Here is a 24,498-nt window from a genome sequence, read left to right as displayed (position 1 = left end):
ATGCTTAATATATCAGCTTAGAGACTAAACTCTCTGCAGACTGCATGGTGGCCCAGAGAGGAAAAACTAAATGATGTGAACCAGCATCATTCTTTCATTCAGGACAAGAAGATATCTCTACCTGCCTGTCAGTTCAGAAAGCCCTGCCTCTTACACTAGTGTATAGATGCAAAAGAAACAAAGAAAGGTGAAGTTTCACCAAAATCACTGTCTATAACTTCATTCATTCAAACAAGTTGAAGAAGCTAAAGATGCCTATTAAAGGTGGGGTGCACGATGTTTGAAAGCCAATGTTGACATTTGAAATCACCAAAACAAACACGCCCCTTACCCAAATGGGTGTCACCCTTGTTTTGATAGCTCCGCCCACACACATACATACGTAACCCATTATTATGGCGGAACCTGCTGGGGCAGCTGGCCGAGGGGATATTTTTATCAATAAATGAACTCAATGAGTAATACTATGGTAATACAAATGTGTTTTTGTAGTACTGTGTGTTGTACTGTGAAAGGTTTAGCTCCGTTTCACGCAGAAAATGTTCAGTTCTCTTCAGCACTGGAAAGCTGATCCTATATTAACACGAGTCCTGCCTCTTGCCTTATCGTAAGCCTTTTTTTGCTTTTCATTTTTATCAGCCATGTCAAAGTTTCATTCGCTTTCTGCTAATGTCAGACATGCTGTCTCTGACGCATATTGACAAGACACGCCCCTTTCTGCTCATTGGCTACACGTTTGTTTTGTTTGTCGGCCCGACTCAGTTTACTGAAGCGTTTCTCCAACATCGTGCACCCCACCTTTAAAAAGGACCCTAAAATACATTTGCATTGACAAGAATACAAACCCAATACAAAGGTATTGCTTATCTATATATATATATATATATAACTTTCCAGCCATTTTGTTTTTACAACAACATGCAATTTTTATTTTAATGATCAGTACTAAGCACAAACTTTACATCATCTCTGATTTTGAATAAAATGCTAATTCTATGCTAATTTTATCCAGGGCATTTTATTTGCTAATAAAATGCCCTGGATTTAACTGTAGAACTGTTGGTAAACATTACACGTAATCCATTTGTCGGGACTCAGCCCATGTGCTTTTTTGTTTACGCTCTGTGTTCACGTGTCTGCCCTGCCTTGTCTTTTCCTCCCCGCCTCTGCACCCCTGTCCCTAATGTGTAATGATTATTATTAGTATTTAGTTAAGCCACGTTGCCTTGTGCAGCGCGGAATCCTTTGTTTTGTCCTGGTGTCTTTTGTTGTCGTGTCTCGAGTCGGTGTCCATGTTTTGTGGCTTTTTTTTTTTGTAATAAACCCTGTTTTCTTTTTAAGCTATCCTGCATTTGGGTCTTTTAGCCCCGCATGTCTGACACCATTAAGATACAACAGTATAATTAATGTGTAGCGGCAAATGAATCAAGAATGTTTGACACATGGAAATCATTCAGGACACTCAATAGCAGCGTGCGTTTGTTAAAATATTGCAACGGCTGTGTGTCTGTGTGCAGAAAAGACATGTTAGTACATGAGTATGTAGTGTTTATGTGCTCTATAAACGTTGCCCTTCATCAGATCTGGAAGCACACAGAGAGCTGCCCTCTCCCCCACCGGTGTGTTAATGAACCATCACAGGCAGGGTGATATTCTCACACACACACACACACACACACACACACACACACACACACACACACACACACACACACACACACACACACACACACACACACACACACAGAGACATTTTCCTATCTCTCTCACTTGTACTAATGTCTCTATTCAATGGCTCTATCCTAAAATCTCTCAGTCGTAATGTTCTCCTCTATTTTCCTTGTGTTAATAACTTCATTCATTCATTTATCTCTCTCTCTCCAAGTCTTCATGCACTTCAGTTTTATTCTCTGGCCGATCTGAGCCGGCATTTCATCAGCGCAGATGACAAATTTGTTTTTCTAATCTGCCACATTGGTGGTATCTATTAAAGAGTCATGATCAGGATCAAGCCCAGGATTTCATGCTAATCACAGCAGAGATTGTCACCCATGCACGATGCCATATGGATACACGTTTGCGTTTGGAAATGCTAAATTTGTTTAAAATGGTACAGTTCCTTTTCATGGTCAGGGTGGTTATTAATTCCTACTTTAGATTAAAGATTAATTGGGATGGACTTGAGGGTAGAATATACTTATAATATAATATATATAATATAATAATTATAATATAATATAATTGTACCTCATTAATAAATAACTAAACAGCTTAATTGTACTTATTTACAATTGTGACCATAAGGTTACATTCACTAACGCTTCAACACTCAAGAAGCCTTTTTCAGTTCAATCCACATTTTGTCCATGGGGTTAAGGTCAGAGTTTGTGATGATCTATCCACTTTACCAGGAACACCGGTACCTTTGCCTGTTCATGCAAAAATAAATACATAACTTACCAAACTGAGGTAAGTACGTAACTGAAGATGTCTGTGGTGTTTTTTTGTGGTTTGGTCTTCTGCTTCATATTTTTACGGTCACGTCGAGGCACTACCACGGTGCAGTGTGTTTTGCTGTGATACGGTAGATGGCAGCTCATGGCTACTCTTATGCTCCATGGACACGCCAGGACTAAATGCAGTCTATCAGCTTTCACTGCCAGTCTGTCCATCTCTGACCTCCAACAGCCTCACCATCTCCAATTACCATAACCACTTCAAAACATTAACAACATTTAACAGATGTTTTTATCCAGAACTACTTACATTTTAATCTCATTTTATGCGACTGAGCGATTGAGGGTTAAGGGCCTCCATCAGGGGCCCAGTAATGGCAGCTTGGTGAACCTGGGATTCAAACTCATAATCTTCCTATTGGAAGACCAACCCCTTAACCACTAGGCTACCATTTCCCACCTTTCCTACCCCATCTCCACACACTCTAACACCATCCCCATACATGCCAGACACCATCACCACCCCGTTACCACACACTAACACCATCACCACCCCATCACCACACACTAACACCATCACCACCCCATATCCACACACTCTAACACCATCCCCATACATGCCAGACACCATCACCACCCCGTTACCACACACTAACACCATCACCACCCCATCACCACACACTAACACCATCACCACCCCATATCCACACACTCTAACACCATCCCCATACATGCCAGACACCATCACCACCCCGTTACCACACACTAACACCATCACCACCCCATCACCACACACTAACACCATCACCACCCCATATCCACACACTCTAACACCATCACCATACATGCCAGACACCATCACCACCACATCACCACACACTAACACCATCACCACCCCATATCCACACACTCTAACACCATCACCACCCCATATCCACACACTCTAACACCATCACCATACATGCCAGACACCATCACCACCACATCACCACACACTAACACCATCACCACCCGATACCCACACACTCTAACACCACCCCCATACATGCCAAACAACCATCCCGATACCATCTCTGCCTTATCCAACATTGTTCCAAACTTCAAAAACAGAAAGAAATGAACTATTTCTATTGGGAGCAGATTCTTCTTCTTATATTTCCATCACCTGTCCCGTTCCAGTAAGTTCCATTTTCCTATGGCCAAATGTTATTTGCATTCCATCAGACCAATGCATTATAAAAAAAGCAAACTGGTTTCTTTAGAGTACGAAAAGTGCTAATGTTTTAAGATGCTTAATCGGTGAACAGACTATTAATATACAGCCATGGAAACTGCTCTGTTTCTCTTCTTTTCTTGCTCTCTCTAGCACCCAGAGAAAGATAAAAGAAAGATGAAAAGCCAATGAGTCTTTTTGCTGTGACAGCAGCATGTAGACAGGTGCAGTAGACCTGTAGCCATGCACTCGGCAATCTGAACAAGGCATTCTTTCTCATGTCTGATGCACACTGGGAGGCTTGTGGCTCTGTCTTATCCATCGGGTTGAATAGAGTGCGCTTGGGAGAAACAGAGACAATGAGGAACATTACCATTGAGAATAAAGCGATAAAGCAGCAGAGAATAAAATTGTTCCATCCTGGGCCTGCATTTGGGTTTCAATTGGTGGCTATTCAGTTCATTAATGAAGAACAGTGCATAATGAACTAATTAATTACTTCCTGTTTGAAATACAAACAGCTTTAAAAACATACAAACATCCATTGCCCAAAAAAAAAAAAAAAAAAAGAATTTATTCAGTTGCTGCCTCTTATGGTATCCTATGGTATACATATAATTTAATAATTTACACTAAACATATTGAGAAAGTATTGGATACATATTTTTTTTTCATTTAAAGAGATTTCTAAATCGGAAACACAACCTATTATAAAACATTCATTCATTCGTTCATTTTCTACCGCTTACACTAACTACCCGGGTCAGGGGGAGCCTGTGCCTATCTCAGGCGTCATCGGGCATCAAGGCAGGATACACCCTGGACGGAGTGCCAACCCATCGCAGGGCACACACACACACTCTCATTCACTCACACACTCACACACTACGGACAATTTTCCAGAGATGCCTATCAACCTACCATGCATGTTTTTGGACCGGGGGAGGAAACCAGAGTACCCGGAGGAAACCGGGCACAGGGAGAACATGCAAACTCCACACACACACAAGGTGGAGGCGGGAATCGAACCCTCAACCCTGGAGGTGTGAGGCGAACGTGCTAACCATTGAGCCACCGTGCCCCCCTATTATAATACAATAAAAAACAAAACAAAACTGAATGACATACTGTTTAGCATGAAGCTCTGATATTTTTCCATAAGTAAAACTATTTATATTAATAAATAAAACTATTATAAAACTATTTATATTAATATTTATTATTATTTACTATCTGTTGTGAATGATTTAGTTACTAATACTTAATACTAGTTACTTTAGTTACTAATTTAGTTAAAATTAGTAAGAAAGTTAGCTACTGTAGTCTGGAGCTGCCAACACTTCCTGTGAGTTTACAGTAAGTGACTCTCCATTCAGAAGAAGACTGTCGCAGAGTCAAACCTTGTCCTGCCCACACCCACAGCTTTTCCAGTCCATCCACGACACTTGGCTTATCAGCACATCAGTTAGAGACAGCTAATCGATAGGCTTTCGTGCATGCCTGTAGTCTGTCCTTGGGAACAGTTAGCGGCTCGGTAAGCTCGGATGCTTCGAGCCTAAGACAGGAGCGATGTGAACATCACGCAAAAAGGAGCACATAAAAAGCTAAGGTAAGAAATAGACGGAAATAAATCACTCTGTGACTTTAACCTGTGTTTGACCCACAGTCACAAACTATTCTGGTGGGATATAATGTGGAAATGGACAAATAGTAGGCAGGGGGAGAAGAGGAGAAAGGGAGTAAGAGTTAGAGAGAAGGAAATGATGTAAGACATGCGTAGAGCAGAAGGTTGTTTTGTGTTGGCGGCACAGTGCCATGAGTGTGATAATATGGGACAGATGAAGGTGTGTGTGTGTGTGTGTGTGTGTGTGTGTGTGTGTGAGAAAGAGACAGGTGGTGGGAATGGTAAGGGGGCAAAGGGTTTAAAAGAGGCAAGGTTATAGATGGGTGCAGGTGCTGCACTATTACAAGGAAGTCACACTGCAGTCAGATTTACATTAACCTTGAGGTTAAAGATCCCACACCAACACGCAGAAACACACACTAATACACACATGGCTACACATACACATGTTTGGATGCTAAAACTACATGAGCTTTTAGAGTAAAACAAAAATACGGATAATTGAGCCTAATGACAGGTGATCTTAAGGAGACATCTGTTAATCAGTATGAAAACAGTTAGTGCCGGTGCATAGCCATAACATCGCTGTGTGCCTGCTCAGTCTATCCCCATCAAGCTATTAGTAATCCAATTAATCAAAAAGACAAGCACACAAACACTTGCGCATGTGCACAGATCCAATCAGTGATGTGAAATAACTTTAACAATGCATTATTAATCATGCAGTAAGAGAAGGAGAAAAGACACCTTCGATCATCAAACATTTTAAAAGAGTGGATCAGAAGAACAGCGGAGGTGAAATTGAGAGAGAAAAACAAAAAGGCAAAGAGTCTGTCGGGTAATGAGAGAAATGAGGAGTACGCGAGAGAAAGGACGCTCACACTTTAACAAAGAACTCGCACAGATACTCAACACAGCACTGTTAAACTACTCATTAGGTTAGCAATCGTGTTGGAAACTGCACTGAAAAGGAACAACTGCATTGTTTCATCCAGTTCTATTTAGTTATTTGCCGTTGTGTGCTTCCTTTGCTCTGCTACAAAAGCTACAAAGTACAAACTGCCATAACCACTTGCCCAAATCTTCATAAACTTACTTATGTTCAATTATTTAGTTACGTCTACGGTATCAGTAGATTAAAACAGTCATATAAACCAACTACAGTATACACGATGCTACCTAATTAAACTAGGTGGAAAAATACTACAGGTTAATCCAAGACCTCCCTAATGTTACAGTTTGTGTTCATGTTTATGAACACACAACAAGTCAGACAGTACAGAAGATCTGGATGTGGGTTGAGTCATATTTTGGTGTGTGGGCATTTATTTATGGAGGAGATTTTGGATGAGTCACATTTGTCTAGCCACATAGTCCCTGTACAAATATAAGGACACCACAGATACCAGTGCCATCATTTTTTATGATATACACATTTATATGATAATCTCAATAATATAAATACATTTAATCATTTGCCAAATCACTCTAATGTGTGTATCAGGCTTGTACTGTACCTCATCCAAAAGTAACTGTACATCTTTTTAATCATTAATCAGCAGACATATCCCTGTTGTCAGACCGAGCCAGCTAGCTAAGTATATTTTACTGAATCGTGTCTCGGCCACACATACAGTATAACCAGCAGTGTTTCATCCCATACCTCATGTTCCATTCTAGTGTCCTTATGGAAACAACTGGAGACAAATCAGCATCATGGGCACCCGGGACAAGCAGATTTTGTGTCCAGACTATTAGTTTTTAGTTTGCATTGTACCGGTAGACAAATTCAAAACCTCAAAAACTCCTAATTGTCTTTCATAAGGCAAACGTTTTCTTTATAAATGTTTGAACTTGACAGTGGTGGGAAACCCCTGGATGCTGTACGTACTGTATATCACATACTGTACTACTCACTCTGAATCCATCCACCTGCTCCAGTACACAAATCCCCTGAGGTCCGACGGGTCATATTACTTTTACTGGGTGGTGTCATCAGTGTGTATGAATGACTTTATAGAATAAGGAACACACAGGTGACAAATACTGCCAAAATAAAGTTCAGTGTAAAGTCAAACTTTCCTGCTAGCTCAACATGCAGCCATTTTTACACATTTTTTAAGAGAAAATCAAAATAAAATAAAGTCTGGTTCAAAAAAATTCATTTCATTGAGGGTGCAAATGCAATGCAGAATATAATCACACCTTTATATTTCAATTAGTCCTTATTAATGTACATAATCAGCTAACTAACTGGTGTCCAGGCAACCTAAGCAATGGAGCGTCTACTTGTCCAGTGGGATAACTAATGAATTTATAAAGATTGGAATAACCAAAAAGGGCACAGCGTCTGCACTAGTCCCCAGACACTATTCGTCAGAAACAAACATTTGTGCTACAAAATGCTGGTGAGACAGTGACTGATAATATCAGGCACAACATCTGATTTACAGCGCATGCGCTTCCTGAAGACGAGACTCGTTCATTGCGTCTAAATCGAGACTACAGTAAGCTCGTTTAGAAGATCCGCACACATCCACTTGATACGTTTTAATCTTTGCAACACATGCGATAAGCCACGGTATCTCCTAACCCAATACTCATCTTTGGCTGAATATGTTATTAGGATCGGGGGAGAACAGAATTTGGGTCACAAAGTCCAAATCCTAGCTCGATCTCGACAAAAAGAGATTTCCGGCACCGTTTCAAATGTCACATCATTTGGCAAGAGCACATAGAAAAATGAACCGGAGGCACCTGTTGCTAAGATACGAGAAGATGCATGTTCAGTTCCTGAGAACAACTACAGCTGCGTTTTCTACTACGAGCGGATAATCGGACAACGCAGGAAGTTTGATTTTAGAGAGGAATTCCATACTATGGCATATGGACTTCGTGCATTTATTATACCGAAGCGATATTAGAAAATCCAACACTGATCTAGTCAACAGAAAAAAAAAAGACATGCATGTCTAACACCAAAACTATTATTTGGATCTCTGACCAAAAATCTGTGAGGCAGTCATGTTTTGAATGCTCAGTGCTGAGCTGTAGCGGTTCCTGAGAGCGGTTTCCGTTTCCTCACCAGTTCAGGGAACCGATTCTCCTTCGTCTGTACGTATTCATCTTTCCGACAGCCGTGAAAATGGAATGGCCGGAAATAACAGCCGGATTAGACATTCACAAACGTGATTAATGACTCTGGGACATTCAATGTGTACAGAATATTAACAATCATGTATGTAACAAGAGACTCTCGACGATGCTCTAAAACCCTGGTATACTGATAGTGATACTGTCAAGTGAATTCCCTTCATTGAAAAGGGCAGAGCTGGATTTCTGAGAGGATTTAGTTGTCTAAGTGACCTCAGATTGCCTGGACTTCTCAATAGACTACTCAAATTTAGTCAGAAACTTTTAGGTGTGATAATGTGGGTTATAAAAACTACGAGGTATGTCGAAAGCATAACAATCTAGAAAGCACTTTAAGGTCTACTCCTGATGTCCTTTTGTCTACTTCTTATATAGCATAACAATGATACATGATAGATAGATAGATAGATAGATAGATAGATAGATAGATAGATAGATAGATAGATAGATAGATAGATAGATAGATAGATAGATAGATAGATAGATAGATAGATGGATGGATGGATAGATGGATAGATGGATAGATGGATGGATGGGACTGGGATATATCTAGTGTAGCATCTAGTGACCTTCTTTTCTTCAGGAATTCTGGATTGTCCTAGATGTGTCAGTGTAGACAAGCGCCTACCTGTCCTGGCAGACCTAAGAGACTCTACAGGTTTCCAGGACAGTCTGTATTATTACTGCGGACTTTACATTTACAGCATTTGGCAGACGCTCTTATCCAGAGTGACTTACATTATCTCATATTTATACAACTGAGCAATTGAGGGTTAAAGGCCTTGCACAGTGGCCCAGCAGTGGCAGCAGTGGCCTTCTGATTGGTAGCCCAACACCTTACCCATTAGGCCACCACATGCCTAGTTTTTCCACCACATGAGACTTGTTTTTCAACCGATCAGATAATCACCAGTCTCATACTGAGTGGACAGTATTGTGTGAGAACAGGTGATACAGTCTACAGTCATTTGTCAGGGCCATGTTGGATCTGAGGCCTATCCCGGGACCACTGAGTATTAGGTGGAAATCCACCCTGAATTAGGCCATCGCATTAAACACATACACACACAAACACACACATACACACACAGCAAAGCAATATTCAGAGGAGAAAACATACCTACTGATTGAGATGAACGCCAGAGAACTGATAGGATTATCTCTCATCATTTCTCATAATAAGTAATATAAGATAAATATTCAGGATATGGATAATCCAGCCTGGCCCAGGATTGTTTAGAATAGTCAGTTCATGGGAGTCAACACAGGTCCAGAATTATTCAGTGCAGCTCAAGCTGGAACTTCAACAGTACAACTATGTAAAACAGCATTCATTCACTCATTCATTCATTTTCTACCGCTTATCTGAACTTCTCGGGTCACGGGGAGCCTGTGCCTATCTCAGGCGTCATCGGGCATCAAGGCAGGATACACCCTGGACGGAGTGCCAACTCATCGCAGGGCGCACACACACTCTCATTCACTCACACACTATGTACAAGTTTCCAGAGATGCCAATCAACCTACCATGCATGTCTTTGGACCGGGGAAGGAAACCAGAGTACCCAGAGGAAACCCCCGAGGCACAGGGAGAACATGCAAACTCCACACACACAAGGCGGAGGCGGGAATCGACCCCCCAACCCTGGAGGTGTGAGGCGAATGTGCTAACCACTAAAAGGTTTAACGTTTCAAGAAATAATAATTTAGATAATAATAGATAATAAAAGAACAGAATAAAAATAGGAAAACTCTCATGTTTACCAAGCGGGATTTCCTCGTATGCATTTTTCCCCTGTAAACACCAGACAACGAGAGAGGAAAAATGCGAAAGAAGGAGAGATGAGCAATTCTGTTAGTGTGAAAACGTGTGGGAGATTTCACAGCATGATAGTGTTGGTCAACATAAATTGAAATGCTAAACAATCAAAACAAACCTGTTATGAATCTTGAGAGCATATCCTCATCGTGACCTCAGATCCTTCTGCCTAAATGCCTTGACTTTCAGTTACACATCTATTACAGGACTTCAAGCAATTTTCATTTTCTTCTTCTGATCCGTGAGACCCGAAAATAAGTTGGGAGCGATTAGATTTCACTCCTCATTAATTTTTTCAGACAGTGTGAAAAAAAAGTGCTTTATAGAATTAGCAACTGCAAACAATGAGACGAGAGGTGAAAGCGTGCTGTTGTCAGATACAGTAGGTTCCAGATCCTGTTCTAGCAGCTTGAGCTTTGAATCTCAGGTGTTCAGTAAAGGTGTATAATCGGGCAGGAGTTGAAAGGTATTCTACAGTACAGCTGTTCAGGTCAGTGGCGTGGATGAAGTTATCTGTGCTGCTCTGAAAATGGGGGGCAGACAAGATGGCTCTCGCTATCAGTAACTTCTGCATTAATGAATGCAGATTAAAGGAGGGACATTATAAATGGATCAGGAGAGCGATGGTGGTGAGAGCACAGCCGCTGGGGCTCGGATGGTTCATAAAGCTGAAGAACAATGGCACAGAAAACCTGGATGTGCAGAAATACCAAACCAAGTGCAACCTAGTACTAAATAGATACCAAAATACACGCAAGATTCTAATGATTTATATAAATAAGTCGCTACTGAAACTATGCGAGCTACTGGTTTCACTTTAACTGTATTATGTACAGTATGCAGTGGGAGAAACATTTGAAAGCTATTAGTGCTTTAGACATATGGTCCTGTTATGTCAGAGTATTCTGACGTATTTCTGGCATATGGCTTTGCTGGCAAATATGTTGACAAAAGGCAAAATGCCACCAGCTCGTAGCATCACGTCCACCAGCAGCACAGCAGCCATCCTGGCACTCACCGGGTTCAGTGGCACCTGCTGCCCAGAACTAAAGCACAGGCATGGGGTGAGTGTGACCTCTGGTGTTCTAATTTGGAGGACCAGTATACACCACTATATATATGTGTGTGTGTGTGTGTGTGTGTGTGTGTGTGTGTGTGTGTGTAGTTAAATGCAGTTTTAAATGAAACAAAATGAAACTGTGAACTGCACGGAACAACGGAAAAACTTAATGAAGGGAAGGAAAAACTGTAATTTCAGGGGATGAAAACAGATAGGTGGGAAGATTACTGTGTGTTTGTGTGTGTGTGTGAGAGAGAGAGAGAGAGAGAGAGAGAGAGAGAGAGAGAGAGAGAGAGAGAGAGAGCAGCCAGATAAGTGCAATGTTCTGTACCTTCCGCTGCATTTGTGTGTTTTTTTGGAATGAAGCATGTACAGTATGGACACAAGAGCAGAGTAACGCATAATCCAAGAAACATAAGCAATGGTGGACACACACACATACACACGCACACACATACACACACACACACACAAGGATGTAAAAGAAAGGAGTAAAGGAGGTAAAAAGAGAGAGCTCGAACACTTCAGTGTATCTAACAGTTCATTCATAATAGTTAGCTTTACACTCACTCACACACACACACACACACACACACACACACACACACACACACACACACACACACACACACACACACACACACACACACACAAAATCACACACAAACACACACACACAAAATCACACACAAACACACACACACTCACACACACACATACACACACACACAAACACACACTCACACACACACTCACACACACACAAACACACTCACACTCACACACACAAACTCACACACACAAACACACACACACACACACAAACACACTCACACACACAAACTCACACACACACACACACACACACACACACACACACACACACACACACACACACACACACACACACACACACACAATGTTCTGTGGTGTTTCTTCCATTCATTTTTTCTCCTCATGATGTCATGCAACAAAACCTAATCTCTAATCTAAATAGAGATGCAAACTCGAACATAAGTACAGAATGACGAGACGATCCTGACTGTAAACAACTCCACTAACACTCCGAAGCTGGACATGTTACATTACTAGCTATCAGATTCAGAGCATGTACAGACCATCCTTACAGCACAGCTTTTCATATGGGGCACATAATCTAAGGGATGTGCTCTGCATTACTAAAGTCTGCTGAGTAATACTGTGTGCTAATTGAGAATGTTAGTAATGAGCGAGCACATTACGGAGACGAGAGAGAGAGAGAGAGAACAGTCAGATGTTAGCCAGCTAACTAAAACAACCACCTTTCTGTATGGTTCATTTTATTAATGTAGAACTCGGAGACAGAGACAGAATCAGTGCCACATGTGATGATCTGCTCCTTTCCGTCGTGCATGACGGGACATGATCGTGCTTATATGTGATCTGAGACACATGAGCTTATGTTTGCTTTTAGAGACATTAGAGATTGTTTTGTCCACATGAGTCCTCTTTAATTAAGAAGAATGAATTGTTTATTAACCCACCTGTACCTGTGCACCTTCTTTACACACGCAACATCATAACAGTTTTACTGAGATTACTGAGCAGATATTAACACCACATGAGCTGATACGCAACAACCGACTCTATATTGAAGTTTGCTGAAGTATCAAACAATAATTTTTAAACTGGTTGATAGAAATGATACAAAAAAATAATAGATTGAAAAATACATCATATAAATTATGAAGTAAAATGAAATATATATATATATATATATTCAACTGTCAACTGTCACTATACATTTGTTTTAATAATAAAATAATTTTTTTAATGTTTTTTTTTTCTAAGACATGCAGTAGGTCAGTGATGGAGAAGAACTCGTATGATGATACGACAGTAACCTCAGAAAGTCTGCCATGACAACATTGTTCGCAACACTGGCAACCTAGCAGTATCATATCATACACTCGGTACACATTTCACCTGATAACTCTTCATATTTCATCCTGTTGCTTAACTAATACATTTGTGCATCAGAAATGACAGACTTCTTCACAGGGAGGTGGTACTCACCTTTGACCCTTTCTCCACGGTTCAGCTGGATCTCTCCCTCTCCTTGGGGTGTGTAGGGCTTCACCACGATGAAGGTGCGCCCAGGCACGGCGCTGTAGAGTTTCCGTTTGGGCCCGCGGGCGCCGGCGAGCGTGTGTGAGGGCCCGGCGGGCGGAGGGCTGACATCCCGCTGCACCGTCCCAGGGCTGTAAACAAAAACATAGGTTACCGTGGTGATGCCAGGCAGCTGGTAGCCAAATGCAGTGGTCACTGACATGGTCCCGTAAAGTACGAGCGGGTGTGCGTGGCTACACACACACATAAACAGGTGCACAGGCACACACACGCTCGGTGTGTGCAGGTCCTCTTCTCAATAGTCCTGGACCGGCCAGGCCGTCATACAAAAGCAGCTCGCTGATCTCCCGCTCCTTTCCTCCTCCTCCTCCCTTCCCCTCCTCCTTCTCTTCTTCCTCTCCTCTCCTCCCTCACGCCCGTTAGCGGCTGCCTGTCGTGCCGCGCGCCGAGAGCTCGGGCGAGCTGGGCATGTCCGCTCCCCACGGCTCTCACTTGCAGACACGCACACACACACACGCTCGCGCTGACGCGGCTGCGCTCTCTTGCCGTGCCTGGGCTCACACACTCCCGCACAGACACTCCCTCTCTGCACATTCTAACCCGCACACCAAGCGTCAGCAATGACAACGTGCCGGTGCTGGGGGTTCTGGATTGATTAGCGTGGGGAGTGAGACTTACCCCCCATCCTAAACTGCCAGCCACGCAAACACTCTCAATCACACACACACACACACACACACACACACACACACACACACACACACACACACACACACACACACACACACACACACACACACAGCTTCCACTGCCATAATCAACACATGCCCCTCCTCTCTCTCTCTCTCTCTAGCTCTCTCTCTCTCTCTCTCTTACCCTCTCCTCTCAGACTTCCTGCCCTCCCCTCTCCTGCAATATTTCTCTCTCTCTCTTCTTCCTTCCACAGCTTGCTAGCTGCTTACCCTCTCTCTCTCTTTATCTGTCCCTCGTTCTTGTCGAGAGACAGGTTCTGAATGTTAATGCAGCTGCAGGCTGAGTAGCTGCTCCACGTCTGTCTCATTCATCTCAGAGCCTTCCCACTTGCCCATTCATCATGAACATGCTCACACACTCGCACACACACACACCGCTTTTCCTCCACTTACAGTAACACAGAGAGAATAACCTGTACATCATCCCAGAAAGTATGCTTATTAAAGCAATAATAGCCTGCTTTTTACCCCCTGGTTTCCTAGCACAATGTGCAGCTGTGATGCTTGCCCTTCTTTCTCCTCCACCTCCCCATCTCCCACCATCCCATGCTTTAACTTTCTCACAGCTATCGTTTCAGCCATTTATGTTATTTTTCCTCAATCAGACTTCCTGTACAAAAAAAAAAAATATCTGATTCATTTCCTGTTTTCCTTCACCAGCAGACTCAGACTTTATGTCTCACCTCCCTCTCCCTCTCTCTCTTTCTCTCTCTCCCTCTCCGTCTTTCTCTGCCCTTACTCCAGTCTGGATGCCGAGCTCAGTGATGGCTTTCCAATTACTGCAGGGAAGCATGGAGCGAATGGACTGTAGCTCGCAAACATGCAGCGACCAGCGAGAGCAAAGAAGGATTGGAGGCAAAAGAATGAGAGGAAGGACATAAAACATAAGAGGATGAGTAAGTAGAGAGAAGAGATATGAGACAGGGCAGAGAAGAGATGGGCTTTTAAGAGATAATGATAGAGATGGAATGAAGACACTGGAAAAGAGAGAGAGAGAGAGAGAGAGAGAGAGAGAGAGAGAGAGAGAGAGAGAGAGAGAGAGAGAGAGAGAGAGAGAAGGCTGTCACAGAGGGAGGGCTCCAGTTGTCATGGTTCGCTCTGATTCCATATCGATCAGTGTGAAGTGCCAGTCCATAATAAACAGCACTGAAAATCATCACCCGACTCTGCAGTAACGTCCCATTTCACACACGTCAGTCCACATGCACATAGACCTCTGACTCATTACCTTTTTTTTTCTCGTTTTTTTTCAGTAATAAGTAGATAAATGAGAAGCCAGGCCGGGTTTTTTAGCAAACCGGCACCGAACGGTTCTTTTTATTATTATACGTGCGTTTAAGCTAAATCCAATCTTACTTAGTTTAATAGGCTTCATAATGTGCACTCCTAAGGGGACCTCCTCATCTATTCATTTCTCAGAAAGCTTAGTCCAAATGAGAGAGAAATCGATACTTTTTTTGTGTGTGGCTTGGAAAAGGCTTTTATCCACTTCCTGTATTTGTGTCAGGGTTGAATAGAATTGTGGATTGTTGTTTGTTCGGTACTCGATGGTTAGTTGTGGTTGTGCTCTTTGTGACGCTCTAACCGGTGCGTGAGTGAAAGCCAGAAAGCCTGAAAATGACCAGAGGTTTCCCTTTGAGCTGAAAAGCGCTGCCAGGATATCATCTGAATATTAGATCATGTCCTTTTGTTGTTGTTTATTTTAACTTGGCATATGATTAACATTTAGGTGTTAGTGTTTACAACGAGAAATGCGTAAAACACACACCTTTTCTGTCACATGCGGGTTCTTCGGCATGAAGACTTTGCATGCATTCAGAAATAACACTGTTTGTCACGGCATAAACTTTGATAACGAGACCAAATCTACTTTACTGTACTTTCTTTCCTTCATCCTCCGGGCCTTGAAGCTCTTTCCTCTCCCATGCCAGCAGCACTCCAGCTACAAGTGGATGAACTACCAAATCTCTCTTCATCCCCTACAGTCTCTCGTCTATCCTACAGCTTTACGCTCAAGGCCTCCGTGTCTCTCTTACACACACATTTAACCACTGAAAACCGTAACCTAAGAACAACACCTACTGAAGACGACAAGCCCGGCGGAACAAGAGTTCACTCCTCGACATGATTTGTTGTCTACATCCTGCCTGATTTGTCTACTCGGTTCTCACCAGTTGAGCCTTGAAAACAAAAACAAAAAAATAAAACAAACAAAAAATAAAAAAATAAAATAAAAGCCTGAGCCAGAAGTCTTGAATTTGGCGCATTTGGTTGTCAACAATGAGTCAGAAGTTTTCACTTCCTCGTCACAGCTGCTGAAAAGAGCAGATGGGTGGACCGGCTAATCCGAGAGAGAGAGAGAGAGAGAGAGAGAGAGAGAGAGAGAGAGAGAGAGAGAGAGAGAGAGAGAGAGAGAGAGAGAGAGACAGCTCCTGCTATAGCCCTCAGATGCACTAATCTCCAGAGCTCTTTAGTGTCCACACAGCTTTTGTTTCAGTGATGATTTCTTGCAGTCCACAGCTTCAGTTCACTGTTACACTGTTACTCCGAGGTGATCCGGACATTTCTGTGACTACTCTGTAGTACAAATGCATGCGTTATAGGCTGACTGGCATCTCTAAATAGTCTGTAATGTGTTTCTGTGCCCTGCTTTTGGTTAGTACCACATCCAAGGTGTCTCCTGAGTCCCTTCAGGCTCCCTGTTACCCTGTGTTTAAGCGCTACAGATGATGGCTGGATTATGATTAAAGAACACAGAAACATATACAATATGCGCTTCATTGTATTTGTCCCATAGGACATGGATGAGAGAAAAAAACAGTGCTTATACAAGGCAGATATTACAAGTGAAGGGTTATTATGATAAAGGTAGTGGCATTGTTTAATACCAGCAGAAATATGGAGATAATGTTAATTGTATTGTGGGGGGCACGGTGGTTTAGTGGTTAGCACGTTCGCATCACACCTCCAGGGTTGGGGGTTCGATTCCCGCCTCCGCCTTGTGTGTGTGTGGAGTTTGCATGTTCTCCCCGTGCCTCGGGGGTTTCCTCCGGGTACTCCGGTTTCCTCCCCCGGTCCAAAGACATGCATGGTAGGTTGATTGGCATCTCTGGAAAATTGTCCGTAGTGTGTAAATGTGTGACTGAATGAGAGTGTGTGTGTCCTGTGATGGGTTGGCACTCCGTCCAGGGTGTATCCTGCCTCGATTCCCGATGACGCCCGAGGTAGTTCGGATAAGTGGTAGAAAATGAATGAATGAATAAATGAATGAATTCATTAATTAATGTTAATTGTAGATAATGTTTTTTGTGTTTTTGTCTTGTCCTGTTCACTGGATTACATGTCAGACCGTGGTCCTAAAGCTGCAACTTTTCATACCAGTGTAAGCAACTGATACGGAGGAAAGCTAATAAAACCAGTTTCACTTGACACTTGAGTAATGGAAAAAGCTAGAAAAGCAAAACGCCCTGAGTAAAGGGTTTTTAAATAGAAGAACCCTAAAAAGCCATTTGCTACTGACTGTGATGGAATGACAATGATATTCACTCCATTCATTCTCCTCCTCCTTGTCTCACTCTTTGTCCCTTTGTGTCGATCAGTCTCAGCACCTCCCAACTTGGGCTAACTGAGTGCACTCGCCGTGTTTTTGCAAGGTCTTGTGTTTGTGTGCATTTCTGTCTGTATATTTGGGTCGAACCAACGTTCTAGCAAATTTGGATGCTTTCTATCATCATACAGCCACTCCCTCTCTACCTCTCTTACTCTCCTTTTCACCTTTAATTCTGCAATGACAGAGAGAATTATTTTACCAGGTTGTGTTATTCACAGCGAGAGGAAAGTGAGAAAGCTGAAAGCGAAGATTTTCTTTTCCCTGTATTTTGCATCTACCAGGTCTTCTTTGTAAAGCATGAACATGGATTAAACACGAGACAGGGACGAGGACAGTCGTGCTGACCTACTAAGCAGCCCCTCTGCCTTTCCAAATCCAATAGAAACCGAGCATCGTACTGCCCCTGCGTCCTCTGTCCCCCTGCCTGATGGCGGCGAGGGAGGGACCTGCGTCTCAGCTATATCCTGAGGTTAGAATCCATCACAGAAGCTACCAGACTGAACGGCTGCTCTTTCAGACTGACACCTCATTTACCTGGGCTGCACAAACAAAATGGATTTCCTTTTCTTCATCGATAAATCACTCCATTCCCCCTCTCTCTTTCTGAAGAGTTCATAAATTGGTGGTGTAATGAAACAGCAGAAATGAAGAAAGGCCTCGATGTGACTCCGGTGTGAGCGGCTATGATGAGGAGAGATGGAGCTTTAGTACCTTCGTGTCCTATTAACCCTCTGACGTTGCAGTTATAACCAGAGACAAGTATTATTCGATTACATCGTATGGATTAGAATAAAACGATGCATTAAAAAAAAATTCTCATGAGCAATCATTTATAATAATTTCTTTTTGAAAATCCTTATAATAGGGGGGCACGGTGGCTTAGTGGTTAGCACGTTTGCCTCACACCTCCAGGGTTGGGGGTTCGATTCCCACCTCCGCCTTGTGTGTGTGGAGTTTGCATGTTCTCCCCGTGCCTCGGGGGTTTCCTCCGGGTACTCCGGTTTCCTTCCCCGGTCCAAAGACATGCATGGTAGGTTGATTGGCATCTCTGGAAAATTGTCCGTAGTGTGTGTGTGTGAGTGAAAGAGAGTGTGTGTGTGTGCCCTGCGATGGGTTGGCACTCCGTCCAGGGTGTATCCTGCCTCGATGCCCAATGACGCCTGAGATAGGCACAGGCTCCCCGTGACCTGAGTAGTTAAATGAGCGGTAGAAAATGAATGAACGAATGAATCCTTTAAATAACTGGCTGCAAATCCTTTGCCATTTTTCCGGACATATCCTGCGATTATTCCTCTTTACACATCAAAACACACAAACAGGCTCACTATCACAGCAGTCATTAAATTTTGTAGTTATTATAAGCGTTATTAAAACCAAGTCCATTTCCAAATTCTTAACTAATCCCAGCAGAATTTATCAATGTGTTAAAAGGATTTTTCTTGACATATTAGACTGCAACGTTAGTATAAAACCGCAGGCCAATATTCCATTTGTGTTCATTATTGTTTCCCGCTGACCCACGGGCAGTTGTGAGATTATTTTGAGTCAAAGCAGCTGGGTTGCAAATATATAAAACAGGAGATGAATGCAGTTGTTATCCTTCCGATTGGCCCCAGAGAAAGTATGAGCGTGAGATTGAAAAACGAAGAGAAGAACTAAACTAAACAAAAAAATACCGTCTGTGAAAGGAGACGCTTGTGCATCGACCAAAACATTAAAGGAAATAAGCTAGAACTGCGAGTAAACGAGTGCAAAGCATACGGTATTAGAGGGGACGAAAAACAAGAGCATACTATTTTACACAGCGATCACCTGCATCGGTTTCCCTCTTATTTTATTCTGCCTTGAAGTCCTGAAGTCAAAAATAAAACAATTACGAGTTGAACGCACATGAACCACACCACCTTCTGACCCGGTAAATAAGATAAAAACGAGTAAAAACGATAAAAACCCGTTCTCATCTGGGTGACACCGGAGAGTGTGATTATAAATCATTTTCTTTCTAAAATAGAATAAACTAGAACAGTAGAGTAAATAAAAACGGCAGACGTTTCCACACACCACTGAAATGTTTCTTATCCCCAACCGAAACTACTTAAACACGCAGCCCATCTTAAGACCTTAGGTTGCCTTCGGTGTAAAGTGGCAGACCTGCATTATTTCAGATGGATGCGTTTCTCCGGGTAAAATGCAGAAGCTTTGAATATAACGTATCTTTCAAACCGAATGAATAAAATTTCTCCTAAATAAAATGATCAATTGGGCCTTTAAGTTTAGGAATGTTTGGAAAGAAGAGGGCCAAATCCTCACACCTGACCCTGAGCAAGAAGTGAGTGGGCGGGACTGACAATACTATTAATTACACACTCCCCTGGTCCCCACACTTACCTTGGGGAGAGACAGGTGGACACAGCGAGACACAAGGCAAATAACCAGAGAGAGAGAGAGAGAGAGAGAGAGAGAGAGAGAGAGATGATATGATATGATACCATTGCAAATGGACTCACCCCGTGGGCAGAGGGACTTGCATCACATTTATTAACACACACAAACAGAGCTACACACCCCTCTGTGGTCAAGATAACAAGTGCCAGTGGTGACGATTCTGAAGGGACAGTGTATCAGCACACACTTGACAGATGGACAAGTAGGACAGAACACAGCGAACACACCCCTCAGGACCTCACTTTGTGTTTAAGTGTGAGACAGAGACGAAGAGAGAGGCTGTTAAACGCTCCACAATATACCAGCAATGTCAAACAATTCAAAAGCTAAACAACAGACAGTCGGGTCAAGGTGTAAAAAATGAAAAAACTACACGTTGTCAAAGTGACGCCGACGACTAGCGTCCATGCTAACTCCGAAATTAAAAAAAAAATTCAAACTGCTTCTTGTTTACACACGACGTAGTATGAAGAGCTCTGGTTTCAGTTTAAAGCGTTTCATCCCCCCGTGCTGAAATAACAAACATTTATAAATTGCAATACCCACTCGTCTCTGAAATCGCATCAGTCTCCCTAACTGTAATCCTCCTGCAATAAATACAAACATGAGACTGAAGACAATATTGCGGCAAAATCCAATAACGCACTATAACACACGGCTCACTCGAGAGTCTACCCCGCAATGCCATACAGTTCAGGCCTGTCTCATTTCAATGTGTATTAAAGTACAATAACAAACAGGAAGCGATACAGACAGCGCGATGTAGCGCTAGGGTTCCAGGACAAATCTATTCATGTAAATTATACATCTTAATATATGATTAAAGTATAGAGGGCAGTTAAATGTCAATCAGATCTATGATTTTGATATTCACATTGTCGGGTGAGTATGATGCCACTTTTTGCCACTTCATATTAAAAGGTTTATGTGGAACAGGACCGTAGTCTCAGTGGAAAATCAGAGCTTTCGGAATGTAACAAGTCAGTGTTATTTTGTCATAAGATATACGAGCCAATAATGATTTAGTATGCAAATACAGTACAAGCCATACGTCAAATAAGGCCTTATGTAGCCAGTAAATACAGGCCTTATGTAGGATTCAGGAAGTTTATAATTTGCTTATTCACTGAATCTGGATTTGTTTTAATTGTATTATGACTTTTTAATATTTGGGCCTTTTTACACCTGGTCACTTCATGTGTTTTCTCTGATCCGATAGCTACCTGATTTATTAAAATTGTGCCATTTACATTAGGCCACATAAATGGGGATGTGGTAGCTCAGTGGTTAAGGTGTTGGGCTACTGATCGGAAGGTCATGGGTTTGAACCCCAGGTCCACCAAGCTGCCACTGCTGGGCCCCTGAGCCTTAAGGGCCTTAACCCTCAGTTGCTCAGTTGTAAGTCACTCTGGATAAGGGTGTCTGCTAAATGCCGTAAATGCGCCTTGGCGAATTGGATATCAATCCGATCTTTTTACTCCCGCCCAAAATGCAATTATATTTTACCTCATTTCCGGGGGAATTGAAATGGAAACGCTCTGGTGTATGCGGTTTTCAGAATGCAATCAAAAAGAAGACAAATAAACCTTGTTACGACGTTTATGCTACAAAAAACAGCATTTACTGTTTGTTTCTGGCGCGATGCACGACTCGCGAGTCACCTGCGAGTGACGTACTTCCGTTTGGGAGGAGTATAGCGCTGATGTATGTGGCTTGAACAACCACATGCATTTACACCTGTCCAGTTTCATCTGAAATGTGTCCCAGACCAACTCCTGAAGTGGTTTGAGTGATCGGATTTATATTCGTCTCGAAAATGTTTCGGAGGGCATTTAGACCTGGTCTTTTTACCATCGGATAGCTATCGGATCACATAAAATGCATGAAGTGACCAGGTGTCAAAAACCCCTTACTGGAAAGCAGTTCAGGAATTGTCTTTAACTTTAATCAAATATCCTGCAGTAAGTTTTTTACTGTAAATATAAGTAGAGATTAGGGTCTCACCTGAGACGGCCACGCCCGTGTGTATATGTGGGGTGTCTGCGCAGGACAGGAGGATCAGGTTCCTCGCTGACGCGGTGCAGAGAAGGTGAGCGTGAATGGGAGGAGCGGGAGCTACCGGTGCTCTGGAGGCTACCATCGGCTGCTGCCTCCCCTCCGGGGGCAGCCAGAGGGGGCAGACTGCGCAGAGAGGGTACGGGAGAATGGGCAGTACCCATCTCTGCCCCGTTCAGATTGTTGTCGGAGGCGGAACGAAGCAGGTTGCGTGATGAGGTCAGAGAGCCACCTCCTACTATCACACGCCGGCGGTTTGTGTAGGAAGGCGTTTCCCTGAAAGGCACTGAGAAAGAAACACACACATTTCACTCAGAATGGATCAGCAAACAGAGCACACTGTATGACAGAAGGTTAGGCAGAGATAACAGTCATTAAACTGGGAAAACATATTTATCAACAAAGGGCCGGATGAACAGCACAACAGCAGAAAGCATATTATGCACATAGATCATATGCAGGTCACTGCACTGATATGAAATATAACATCATAAAAAAACACTTCATGTTGCTTGCTGAAGAAGATGAGCTTATCATCTCAGTCTCTCTTCAACTGTGCACATCTGTAGTCTGCTTGGTAATGCAAATGTTAACCATAAGCCAAGATCATGAAAGTGTTCTTAAAGGCGGGGTCTCCGATTGTTGAGAAATGCTTCAGAAAACTGAGTCGGGCCGAATAATAAACAAAAATAAAAACAAAAACAAAACAAACGTGTAGCCAATGAGCAGAAAGGGGCGGGGCTTGTCAATATGCAGCGGAGAGAGTGTTCAGTGCGCATGTGTGACATTAGCAGAAAGCGGTTTTAACATTGACATGGAGAATAAAAACAAAGAAAGAAAGCGAAGAAAGGCTTACGATAAGGCAAGAAGTAGGACGTGTTAATATAGGATCAGCTTTCCAGCGCTGGAGAGAACTGAAGGAGCAGGAAGTTGGCACATATTCACAGATCGGAGTTTCCCGAGTCAATAACTCCTGAGCTAAACGCTGTTACTACACAAATAACACCTCTTTTCTATCGTAGTAATGTAGAGAGGCAGCTACAACCGCGTTTTGTGTAGTAACAGCGTTTAGCTCAGGAGTTATTGACTCGGGAAATTCAACTTTACTTAAGACGCCGAGGCGCTTTTTTCCTTCTCGATAGGTGAGTAACGTTGGTTTTTCTTTGTTACACAGAACTAATAAATGCCTTTGTCCTTTGCATGATTTTGCTTGTGTGTCATTTTTGTTCTTCCCTTCAGCTATGATAAAGACACATTTCTTTCCATTAGTTGCCTGGGTTACGTATGTATGTGTGGGCGGAGCTATCGATACAGGGGTGGGACCCATTTGGGTTAGGGGCGTGTTTGTTTTGGTGATTTCAAATGTCAACATTGGCGTTCAAAAATCAGAGACCCTGCCTTTAAATATAATTGAAATTATTTAAATCTATTTGTTAATTGAACCATATTCAGCTTTTTAATTTAAATAATTATAGTAATATATAATAATTATAATTATAATATATAGGCTGGTGAATCGAACAGAGATTTATCGAGACTTTGCATGCGGATAACACCCAGTTGTGGTACTTTTCCAAGCAGGTGACCCAAAAGCCGACAAGAGCTACAAGATTGTATAGGAAGTGTTTTTGAATACTGTAGTATTACAATTTCCCGTCACTTCACTGACAATGCTCCTGTGAAGAAGCTGAGCTCCCTGGAGACATGGTTTGAAAAGGTTGGAGTGGAAGAAATTGAGTGTCTTGCACAGAGCCCTGACTCTGACTCAACCCCACCGAACACCTTCAGGATGACCTGGAACACAAATCCCCACAGTCCTGCTCCAGCATCTAGTAGAAAGCCTCTTCCCAGAAGAGTAGAGCTTATTATAGCAAGAAAAAGGGACTAAATCACATGGTTTATCATGTTTTTAAGTAATTACCTTTAACACTCACTTCCTTTAAAAACTTCACCTTTAATTGTTCTCAGATTCTTTTATTATAACTGACCTTCCTTTAGTTATAATGCCCATACAATATCCATAAAAGCTCTTCTGGCTTTTCACTTGTCTGATGATTTCATTTTGAGGAATATTATAAAGAACTCCCACATTCAAGGTTTTTTAGCTGCTAGACTGTAATAGACAGCAGTAGAGATAACAGAGAGCCTATCGTCCTTACTCGGTTGTACTACTGTATACTGGATGAACATAACATTCCGTCT

The 24,498-nt window shown here is 42.5% G+C and overlaps 1 protein-coding gene across 9 annotated transcripts in view; it reads right to left on the bottom strand.

Moving 5' to 3' along the window:
• The window catches only part of shank3a (SH3 and multiple ankyrin repeat domains 3a), a 258,958-nt gene that overhangs the window by 57,827 nt on the left and 176,633 nt on the right, over positions 1-24,498 (bottom strand). For all 9 annotated transcript variants that reach the window (XR_003442937.2, XM_047822191.1, XM_027162070.2 and 6 more), the window contains 2 exons: positions 22,246-22,582; positions 13,381-13,565 (listed from right to left, as the gene is read on the bottom strand). Coding sequence is in view for 8 of the 9 variants with exons in the window: in XM_047822191.1 (XP_047678147.1) it covers positions 13,381-13,565; positions 22,246-22,582 (522 nt within the window). In the remaining variant the exon portion in view is untranslated. The remainder of the gene's footprint in view (positions 1-13,380; positions 13,566-22,245; positions 22,583-24,498) is intronic.

The sequence above is a fragment of the Tachysurus fulvidraco genome, chromosome 13 (genome assembly GCF_022655615.1).
Source record: "Tachysurus fulvidraco isolate hzauxx_2018 chromosome 13, HZAU_PFXX_2.0, whole genome shotgun sequence".
Lineage (NCBI taxonomy): Eukaryota > Metazoa > Chordata > Actinopteri > Siluriformes > Bagridae > Tachysurus > Tachysurus fulvidraco.
This window is presented reverse-complemented; position numbering and strand designations above follow the sequence as displayed.